General features: G+C 37.5%; 1 protein-coding gene across 4 annotated transcripts in view; it reads left to right on the forward strand.

Moving 5' to 3' along the window:
* Positions 1-11763, forward strand: part of naif1 (nuclear apoptosis inducing factor 1) — a 30945-nt gene extending 19182 nt beyond the window's left edge. The window contains exons 2-3 of one of the 4 annotated variants that reach the window (XM_017468901.3): positions 2135-2182; positions 10620-11763. In XM_017468901.3, the coding sequence (XP_017324390.1) occupies positions 2135-2182; positions 10620-11092 (521 nt within the window). In that variant the 3' untranslated portion in view covers positions 11093-11763. Of the gene's footprint in view, positions 1-2131; positions 2183-10616 lie in introns of all 4 variants that reach the window. The other 3 variants (XM_017468900.3, XM_017468899.3, XM_017468898.3) reach the window with 3 other exon arrangements.
* Positions 11764-12027: the final 264 nt, after the last annotated feature.

Here is a 12027-nt window from a genome sequence, read left to right on the forward strand (position 1 = left end):
TTAGTTTAGAGGATGCGGCATCCATGGTTTCCAAAAAGAATTAAAAATTTCCATTCGCCTGACCACAGAACAGTTTTCCACTTTGCCTCAGTCCATTTTAAATTAGCTTTGGCCCAGAGAAGATGCCGGCATTTCTGGATCATGTTCACATATGGTGGCGTCTTCTTTGCATGATAGAGTTTTAACCAACATTTGTGCATGGCACGGTAAACTGTATTCACATACACTGAGTTCTGGAGGTGTTCCTGAGCCCATGCAGTGATTTCCATTAAAGAATCATGCCTGTTTTTAATGCAGTGCCACCTGAGGGCCTGAAGATCACGGGCATGAAATATTAATTTTCACCCTTGACCCTTGCGCACAGAGATTTCTCCAGATTATCAGAATCTTTTGATGATATTATTACTGTATATGATGAGATATTCATAGTCTTTGCAATTTTATGTTGAGGAACATTATTCTGAAATTGGTCCACAAATTGTAGATGAAGTTTGTCACAGATTGGTGAACCTCTGCCCATCTTTACTTCTGAAGGACTCTGCCTCACTAAGATGCTCTTTTTATACCCAATAATGTTACTGACTTGTTGCCAATTAACCTCCAGCTGTTTCTTTTTAGTAACACTTACTTCTCCAGCCTTTTATTGCCCCCCTCCCAACTTTTTTGAGACGTGTTGTGGCCATCAAATGACCAAATTTTTTTCTTAAAATGGTACATTTACTCAGTCTAAACAGTTGATATGTTTACTATGATCTATTGTGAATAACATATGGGTTTATGAGATTTGCAAATCAAGCATTCTGTTTTTATTTACATTTAACACATCATCCCAACATTTTTAGAATTGGGGTTGTAGTATAGATCAGGGTTGGCTTATAAAAAATATATCCCAAACTTTGAACATCCAACAGAGCATCATTAAATCCATTTTAACAAAATGGAAAGAATATGGCATCACTACCAACCAGACAAGAAGGCCGCACACCAAAACTCACAGACCAGGCAAGCAGGGCATGAATCAGAGATTCAACAAATATACTGAAGATAACACTGAAGGAGCTGCAAAGATCCACAGCAGAGATGGGAGTATCTGTCCATAGGACCACTTTAAGCCATACACTCCACAGGGTGGGGCTTTTTGGAAGAGTGGCCAAAAAATGCCATTGCTTTGAGAAAAAACAAGAAAACGTTTAAATTTGCCAAACAGCATGTGGCTGACTCCCCAAACACATGGAAGAAGGTTCTCTGAACTTTTTGGCCATGATAGGAAATGCTATGTGTGGCACAAACCCAACACTTCCAATCACCCCGTGAACACCATGCCCACAGTGAAGCATGATGGTTGCAACATCATGCTGTGTGTATGCTTTTCATCAGCAGGGACTGACAAATTGGTTATGATTGGGGGAAATATGGATGTCACTAAATACAGGGCAATTCTTGAGAAAAACCCGTTTCAGTCTTCCAGAGATTTGAGATGATGGTGGAGGCTTACCTTCCAGCAGGACAGTGACCCTAAACATACTGCTATAGCTACTGTGGAATGGTTTAAAGAGAAACATTTAAATTTCTTGGAATGGCCTAGTCAAAGCCCAGACCTCAATACGATTGAGAATGTGTGGCATGACTTGAAGATTGCTGTACACCAGGACAACCCATTTAACTTGAAGGAGCTAGAGCAGTTTTTCCTTGAAAAATGGGCAGAAATCCAAGTGGCTAGATGTTCTAAGCTAATAGAGCCATAGCCCATGAGACTTGCAGTTATAATTGCAGCAAAATGTGGCTATACAAAGTATTGACTTTAAGTATATATATACTTTTATACTTTTAAGTATATACTTATGCACACTGAAGATTTCTGTTTTTTGTCTTAATTATTTTTTGCCTCACAATAAAAAATATTTTGCACCTTCAGAGTGGTCTGCATGTTGTGTAAATCAAATGGTACCAGTCCCACAGCCCCCCTACATGTAATGCAGTAAAACAAGTAAAACTCCATGGGGGTGAATACCTTTGCAAGGTACTGCAAATATACTGCTTACTAATATAAACAGAATTTCAGTAAGTATACAACATACAAAAAAGCAAGTTAAAATCCTGCAGTAATCTTATACTGTTTTACTTTGTTCAGCAGGTATTCAGCCAACACCTGGTACCACCTGTGAAATGAAAACTCTAGAAGGTAAGCCTTTTAAGCCATTTTTCAGGAAAACAGACTTTCCTGTATTTGGAAAAGTTAATTTTATTATTATTATTATTATTATTATTATTATTATTATTATTATTATTATTTTGACCTGGAAATTTTTAGATATGAAGAGGAAGTCACAGCTCAATGGTAGCATTATAATATTTGTACTTCAAATACCAGTTGAGATATGGTTACTAGGGGTCCAAGCCCCTCAGGTAATTTAACACACACTTTGGAGCACCCATAGGATACAGATGTTTCTAAAGGCTCCTACAAGTGATGAATAAAGCTTGATACATGTGTGGATGCTGAAATTAAATATTTTGTAAAGAATGGTTGATTAAAAATACAGTTATACAGAAATACAGTTTGGCTTCAATCAGTCAGTGTGGTTTGGCATTACTATTTCAGCTTCATTTTTTAACTTTGTGATTGTCTGATTTTAATTAAATGTGGAACATATTTGGACATGCAACAAGGCTGTTTCATTTAAACCTAGAATTACCACATACACATGAAATCAGTTTACTGATGGGGAAGGGGGGCCCTAGTTGCCAATTGTAGATTTGTCCCCAATGATTGCAGCTTGTTTATTTCACTTCAAAATCTTGTAATATGGAGGAAAGGTGCAGTCCCTTCTTGAAATTAAAGTTGCAATAATACACAATATTTTTAGAATAAAAGAAATATTTAGAAAAGGTAATGATATTAAAGAAAAGGGTGCAGTAAGTCATGACAGAATGGTGCATGTCAGAGCAATGAAAATAAAGAAATATTTTACAAATTAAGAGATGCTTAATCTTCTGGCACATCAGCAGCAGATTATTATTAGTATTAGTACTTTGAAGTGACTGGAATTGCTTTATTCAGGAGATAGAACCACACACACTTGTAGGAAATTGTCTGTGTGCACTCTGTGTTCCACAGATCCACAGATCATTTTGATTATTATTTATCTTTGCACTCTCTTTGAATGACATGCAAATATAAACATCAAGAGGCTTAGTTATTTAGTTACAGATACATTTATATAGTGCTTTTCTACGCAAAGTGCTTTCCATACTATTTGTACTATTGTGTGGTATCCACCTCGATGATGTGACAGTAGCCATAGTGCGCCATAACGCCGACTACACACCAGCTATTAGTGGACAGGAGAGAGTGTTGTAGCCAATTCAAAGATGAGGATTATTACGGGCCCATGATAGATAAGGGCCAATGGGGTAATTTCGCCAGGGTATACCCCTATTCTTTTACGATAAGTGTTCTGGGATTTTTAATGACCACAGAGAGTCAGGACCTTGGGTTAAGGTCTCATCCGAAAGTCAGGGATACTATACTGGGGCATTAGGCCCTACACAGGGACAACATCCCCTGCTGGCCTCCCTAATAAGACTTCCAGCAGCAGCCTTAGTTTTCCCCAGGAGATGTCCCATCCAGGTACTGGCCCGACTCAACCCTGCTTAGCTTCCCCTGTTTAGCTTCAGTGGGAAACCAGGCGAGAAATGCAGGGAGATATGGCTCTGGCCACCACCATGGGTTGAAGGCGACCACTACCTCTGATTTGTCCTTCAACAAAAGAAACAAAAACTTTACCAAATTCTGAAACTTTGTGTCAGCTGTCTTGAACTGAAAATTGACTGCCCCGAATATTTTAATTTATTTTGTTTACAATAGTGTTAGATTTATTTCTCGGTTTAATATATTGTACTGCTATAACATATTAGCAATCAGCTGCTTTTGGATTATCTTGATTATGCATTTTCTATTCACCTGCATCACAGGAGTACAGCTAAAAGTACTTTCATTTACCAGCAAACATCAGTTCCACCAGTTCAAGTAGTTTTCCACATGAAAAGCACAAAAAACGCTGCAATAATTAGATTATTGCTGTCCATGTAAGCGTAGTCACTGAGTACGTTTACATGGACAGAAATAATCAAATTATTGATCTTATTATGAATAAGACAATATTGTGATTAAGGTGTTTACATGAGTTGCTTTTAGAATGTTCCTTTCATGTTCCAGTTTTACATGTTATAGAACATAGATCGATTAGAATTCCCCAGAAATTCACGTATCAACATACAGTTTGTCTTCGTTAAGGTACCATATATAGCCTTGGGTGTTTCATTTTTAATTTTACTAAAGCTTCAAGTGCAGTTAATTATTTGTCATGGTATACGTGCAAATACACAACTGCTTGAAGCTGTGGGCTGTGTCCGAATCCACATACTTACCAACTATTTAGTAGCCAAAATACGTGTATTTCACCTACTATATAGCAGGTAAGTAGGCGGTTTTGGACACAGCCTCGCTCTCTTGTTTGCCGTCAAACGGTTGATCACTACCATGTGTGTATGTGTCCTGCCGCAAAATACAGTGAAAACTCCCACACGGCATCAATAGTGTGATTAAGGTGTTTACATGCCTGTAATGCACGTCAATAATGTGACTAAAATAGGAATACTGCACATGTCTTAATTTGATTTGTGTTTACTTCTAGTATGACTTTTGCCGGATTAAGATAATCAATAATTGCTGTTTACATGGTAGTTTCTTAATCAGAGTATTGTCTTAATCAGGGTAATATCGGATTATTGTTGTCCATGTAAACATACTGATTTTCAGCTGCCGTTCAATCAACGGGATGTGCTGCTCCGGCTCTCAGCCACTCACTGAACAGAGGGAAAGCAAGACCTCGCGCTTGCAGTACTGGCGATATTTTGTAAAATTGCTACGGTTGCTAGATTTATCACTAGGCACTTTAGATTTATTGCTAGGCACTTTTATTTTTTGCAAAAAAAAATCACTAAAGGGCTCTGAAAAGTCACTAAGTTGGCAACACTGGTCTGCAATCCGAGAAGCTCTGCCTCTCCCCAGCAAAAAGAATATACAGAGGGAAAGAGAATACGGAGTTTTTCCATTTATGCACATTCTATTTGAAAAGCAGTAAAATACACCGAGCACCCAAATGATGACCAGTCTATGTTTTTTTTCTTGAAAACAATTTGCACCCCCCTTCAGATCTTTACGCGCCCCCCTGGTTGAGAACCACTGCACTAGTCCATTTTCGTTTTAAAATGCATAACTTTTGCCATGGTTACGCCTGTCATGTACACTACTCCGGAATTTTTGACCCTCAAAAACTGAGACTTTTGTAAACGCCGTAGACCCCGTTTTAGATTGAAAACTCCAGGCTCGCATTTCAGTGTAAACAGACCAAAACGAAGACTTTTGAAAACGAAGGCGTGGGTGCCCACATTCGCCCCCTGATTGGGTCTTCTGGATCATTGCGTTTCCTTCCCTGATTCGTCAAGCCCCTACCATTTGACCATTACACTACCTTGATCGTATACACAACAACATGAAGACTGAACCACAAGCTTTGATGGCTTTGTCGTGATTTTTAAAAGCCATTGTGTAGTTAAAATATGTATTTTATAATACTGCAGCTGCCTACATGCACAAGAGGCAAGCTACGATTAGAGCAATCCGCAACAAATCTCATTTCGAGCAACTTAAAACCCTACATTGAACGGCAGTTTGTTGTGACTGCCGGTAACTAGCTACCAACTTCCTGTTTAAATTTGTACGCGCAAGCCAAGTGTTCATGAATGGTCATGTGACATGCGTTTTTGGTCGTGTAGTGTGGACGGAGATCTTTTCTGAAACACAGCGGAAACGCCAGTGTGGACGAGGATCATTTTCATTTTAAAATCCTGTTTCAAAACAAAAATGCACTAGTGTAAACAGGGCCTAACATCTGCTCAAGAAGTCGCTAGAATTGATAGCTTGATATCTTTTATGTAAAGCTGCTGAGGGTTCTAGAAAGTTGCCAAATCTAGCACCAAAATCTCAGTTATGCCTTTAACATATGTCACACAGGCTAACATGAAACTAGTGGTATGAATAAGTATTAAGAGCCTACACATGGAAGACAACCGGCAGAAGAGCTGAAGGAGCACTTTCCATAACCAGCTAACAGAAGTTTAGCAAACATAGCTACCTAATCTAGCCATCTTGTCATTCAACACATACTGATGTGATTAACCAGTGTAGTTTAATTTAAAAATGGACATGGCTAAACCTTATTAGTATACTTTTTTCACATTTCTTACATCTAAAACATTTTCTTTCCAATTGCCAGCACATTGATGTCCATTTTGGGTCTTGTTAAAAATCGCCGCATCGCTGATAGTAAATGGTTGGCACACTTTTCTCTCTCAGCTTATCATTGCTGTAGGAATCAGAGGAAATTAGAATCTCCACAGCTCTCTGACATCCACCAACTACAGCTTAGACACAAGTAGTATACCAAAGCATACCAAAACAGCATCCTGTACCCTATTTATACCATCCCAGGACAAAGTGATGGTGTTAGTTTGTAGACTTGAACATTCATGTATAAATAATAAATCCCTATGCAGTCCAGAAATGAAAACCAGACCGAAAATCTGGTTTCTCCACATGTGGCATTGTGATTTTTAAAAAAAATTTTAAACCCAAAACAATTTATCCTGTTTCATATCTTCATTTCTTGAAATATAACAACTTTACTTATGATTTAACTATAATTATTTAGTGTCTAACACACTATCAAGTGCACCTGTTTAGTTTAAGTAAAATCTTATCCTTTTGTGCTTGGTAGAATGAGTTGCAAAATATTACAATTTGAATAGATGTGAGGTTGTTTATTTCTAAATTAAAAGTTTAATTTGAGTATGGTTTAGGTGGAATTAGCATTTGGTATCTTCCTAACATATTGAGAATAGGGCTGCGATTATTTTCTTAATTGATTAATCTGCCAATAATTTTTCCCCGATTAATCTCATAAAAAGCAAACAAACAAATTTTCAATAAAATTTTTCGTTTATTTAAAATAAAATCCATAAACAGAGTGGTACAAATATAAACTTCAGACTAAAAATTTACATTAACACAACTTTTTGTCCAATTATATACTGTATATTATATATAATTTTTTGTGGCTTCACAAGAAAGCACTGATATTAAAGGGATCACGACGTGTTTATTTATTTATTTTTTATTACCTTCCCTGAGGTGTAATTATAATATTACTACAGTTTTTCTGCACAAAAAAAAGTAATTTGTTATCTTTTTCCTCCCTGTCTGTGACCCTCTGACTGAAACGATAGTTTTTGCATCCTTTATCTTTAAGACCTTTAATGTAACCACCCACTGCTATGATTGGCTAACATCTTTGCCTATGAATTAATTATCAATGCCGTGCCATAACGCGCACGAAACTGTGACCTCCACTATCCCAATGAACAAAATGGCACTGTAGAGTCACCAGGAAAATCTAGCTAACTTACTTATTATTTATTTATTTATTATTAGTATTTATTATTTATTAATTATTATTTATTATTAATTTATTATTATTATTTATTCATGAAAATATATATTTTCCCGCCTTTAGCACCTCACCGCTAAAGTTTTGCACAACCTAATTAAGTCAATCAATATTGCAGAGATAATGGAAAGCATTACAACCTAACCCCCAACCACTCTTTTTGTTATGTCAATCTTGTGGTGAACTTTTGGCCACAACATTACTGAGCTAGCTAAGTTACGTTAGCCACTGACTGTGTGTACCTGTTAACCAGCATTGACATATGCCGAATGCATGAAGAAACATGGCCTAAACCAGCATCCACCTAGCTAATACTAACTTGGAGCCTCAGAGAAGATGCAGACCCAGAGAATTATAGAATAACCTCAGTCCATATTTCACAGCTGACATACAGTGCTGTAAAAAAGTACTTGCCTGATTTCTTCTTTTTTGTGTATATCTCATACTAAATAATTTTATATCTTCAAATGACATAGAACATAAAACAAAGGTAACCTGAGTAAACACACAATACAGGGTTTATTTATTTATTTATTTTATTGAAGCAAAAAAAAAAAGTTATCCAACACCTATCACCAATGTGAAAAACTAATTACCTACTTAAAATCTGGTTGTGCCACTTTTAGGAGCAATAACTGCAACCAAATCCTTCCAATAACTGGAGATCAGTTTTTCACTTACTTATAAAACTAGGATTTACTTCTATTCTTTGGATCAAGGGACTGAAGACCAGACATTCTCCTTTAGGATTTTCTCATAGAGAGCAGAATTCATGTTTCCCTCAGTTATTGCAAGTTGCACAGTCCCTGAAGCAGCAAGCATCCCAACACCATCACACTTCCACCACCATGCTTGACCATAGGTATGATGTTCTTTTTTGTGGAATTCTGTGTTTGGTATATGCCAGATGTAACCGGGACCCCTGTCTTCCAAACAGTTCCACTTTTGACTCATCAATCCACAGAACATGCTCCCAAAAGGTTTGAGGATCAACAAGGTCTGTTTTGGCAAAATTAAGACAGGCGTTAGTGTTATTCTGGGTTAGCATTGGTTTTCAGCTCACCACTCTTCCATAGATGCCATTTACCATTTGGAGATAATGGCTCTCACTGTGGTCCTTTGGAGTGCCAGAGCCTTTGAAATATAGTCATGTGAAATATAGTCATGGCTTTTTTGACATGGAAACATTTGATAATCTTTGAAACAGTGCCTATTAATAAAGTCGGTCTTCTTGAACAAAACTTGGAAAAATAGCTTTTTCAATCATTTATTCAACAGAAATATCAATAGATGCGATATTCTTCTGTGGAAAAAGTAAGTTGGCCTCAGAAGCTAGCATTGCCCCCTTTAGCAAAAATAAGTTCTTGCAGGTGTTTTGAATAATTGTCCATCAGTCTCTGACATTGGCATGCTGGAATTTTTGACCACTCTTCCATGCAATATCCTTTCAGTTGCAAGATGTTTGAGGGTTTTCTTGCATGTACTACCCGTTTCAAATCCCCCCACAAAATTTCAATGGGATTCAAACCCGGGCTTCGACTAGGCCATTCCATAACCCTCCATTTCTTCTGTTTGAGCCATTCCTTGGTGGATTTGCTAGTGTGCTTAGGATCATTATCCTGTTGAAAGGTCCATTTTCAGTTGAAAGGTCCTACTTCAACCTTCGGACAGATAGCCTCACATTATCTTTCAGCACTCTTTGATATGATGCAGAATTTATAGTTGAATCAATGAATGCAAGCTGTCCAGTTCCTGAGGTAGTGAAGCAACCCCAAACCATAACATTTCCACCACCGTGCTTCATCAGTGGTGCTTCTCCTGAAAAGCTGTGGTTGATCAGCGTCAAACATGTCTGCTGTTACTGTGGCCAAACAACTCTATTTTATTTATTTATTTAACTCTTTAATTCATCTGTGCAGAGCACATTATTCCAAAAGGCCTGGTCTTTGCCTATATGCTCATTGGCAAACAGTAGTCTTACTTTAATGTTCTTTTTAAACAGCAAAGGCTTTTTTGCAACAGCAAAGTAGATGTGCCAGGAGGCACATCTACTAAAATTTTTTGTGCTCTTGGGCAGAATTTGCTGTAATGGCCAGTCTTTTGAAATCTGCACCACTTGTAGATGATTTTCCTTACAGTGGAATTATATATTTCAAATAATTTGGAGATCTTTTTAAATCCCTGGCCAGACTCATAGGCATCCACAACCTTTTTTTTCTGAAGGCCTTATTGAACTCTTTAGATCTTGGCATAATGACACCACACACCTCAATACCAAAGCGAACACCAGACTAGATATGAGAGTGGTATAAATAAGGCAGGTTCCACCTGCACTCCGTAAGCAGTTTCTAATCACTGGCACCCAGTCTTGAACACCTGATCTAATTTTATGGATTAGAAGGTGTGATAAAGGTAGGGGTATACTTTCTTTTTTCTTTTTTATACTTTTCTTTTTTTTTGTTTGTTGATATAAATTGTGAAAATTACTACAAAAGGTCAATTTTATGTGGCATTTGATCGAGTGTATTAACTTTATTAATAAGCACTGTTTCAAAGAGGTTCAAATGTTTGCTTGTCCAAATATGTAAAAAAAAAAAAAAAAATCCATGGGGTGTACTTATTTCTTCACATGACTGTAGCTTTGTAACCCTTCCGAGACTGATGTATTTCAGTCACCTTCTTCTACAATATTTCTGGATTTTTTTTTTTCAACTTTGGCATAGTGTGTTACTAGGTAAGACCTTTTAACTAACTTCATGCCGTTGAAAACGTTCCATTTAAGTGTTTATTTGATTGAACATGGCTGGCAGTAATCATCCCTGGTTGCATCTAGTCCAGCTTAACCCCATTATGAATGCAGATTTATAGATTTGAGGAATTACTATGGGGCAAATACATTTTCACACAGGCCCAGGTGGAATTGGATAACTTTTTTCCTTCAATAAATAACGATAACCAGGAAGGTTTCATGTGAAAACACATTATTTTTGCAAATTTATTCAGTGTTTTAAACTAGTGCTTAATAAAGTTATGTGTGTGATACAGTAGCTGAGACCACGTTCCACACTCTGGAGGAGGGCATGGTAGAGTACTGCACAACAGAGACACCTGTCACTGTTACGACTGAAGCCCCTGTGGAGGTTTTGGCGGCACAGGCTGAGTGTTCAGTAAAGCCACAGGAGCTTAAGAGCCGCATTGCACTGAACTCTGCCAAGCTGTTGCAGGAGCAGCGTGTCACCAACCTGCATGTGCGTGAAATCGCCCAGCACTTGGAGAACCAGAATGACCTGCTGCAGATGATCCGTCGTTCACAGGAGGCACAGGCCTGTGCCCAGGAGAGACAAGCACAAGCCCTTGAAGGTACACAGGCCACCCTTCTTGCCCTCATCCAGATGTTCAAGCCTGCTCTGAAGGACTTGAGAAAGTTCCTGCAAAATGCTAACAACCCTAATGTTACAGGAGGCATTGATACTGGTGAGGGGGTGGTGAACATGCCACAGCAGGTGGAAGATGGACAGTAGACTGACATGTGTTGTATTCTAGGGAGAGTGAGGTGTGTGTGCATGCGTGTATGTGCATATATATGTGTGTGTGTGTGTGTGTGTGTGTGTGTGTGTGTGTGTGTGTGTGTGTGTGTGTGTGTTGAAATATCCTTGATTGTCCTACGTTCTACTTTCCATGAGAGTATCCTGTACATCAATGATTCTCAAAGTGGGGTCCAGAAACCATAGCTGGGGGTTAATGGGTTATTTTCTTTTCTTTTTTTTCTTTTTTTTTTTTTTGTGGTAATTTTGATAATCCACAATTATTAAAATTATTTATTTATTATTATGAGCTTTTATAGTTGTTAGCCTTTTGACTGGTCACTTGAATTAAATGGGCTTAATCTAACCCTCAATAACTAAATGTTGATTAAATAAATCTGTAATGAGGTGGATCATGAAATTTTATTTTGCAATTTAAGAGGTCCCTGGCTCCTAACAGCTTAAGAACTACTGCTGTATTTTATATGAATGGAGACTTTATGAATGATGACAATATGCTTTCTTTATACCATATCTTCTTTTTCCCAACTATATTTTAATTTAAAACCTCTCATCATTTCTGACTTAATTTTGCATGTAAGAATGAGCTTCCACTAAATCACCAGAGCCTCTGACATTACAAGTCAATAAACAAGACAAAATGTAAACCCCTTGTCAACTCATATTCATAATTAAGGTCTTACTTATTTCTCCTGACTGATTTGAGTAGGACAGGACTATATTTGGTACAAGTGATGTTAAAGCTACCCGAGTACCACTCAGAAGTAGACATCTGCTTACATCAGTTCACTTTTACCTTAAACACAGAAACTGGACTGACTTCTATTTGTACACTCAGACTCTGTTTGCCTGAGCATGACCAAAGCTGCATGTAGTTAGATTTTTATTTTTATTTTTTTTTACCATTTTAC

Source organism: Ictalurus punctatus, chromosome 5 (assembly GCF_001660625.3).
Source record: "Ictalurus punctatus breed USDA103 chromosome 5, Coco_2.0, whole genome shotgun sequence".
Lineage (NCBI taxonomy): Eukaryota > Metazoa > Chordata > Actinopteri > Siluriformes > Ictaluridae > Ictalurus > Ictalurus punctatus.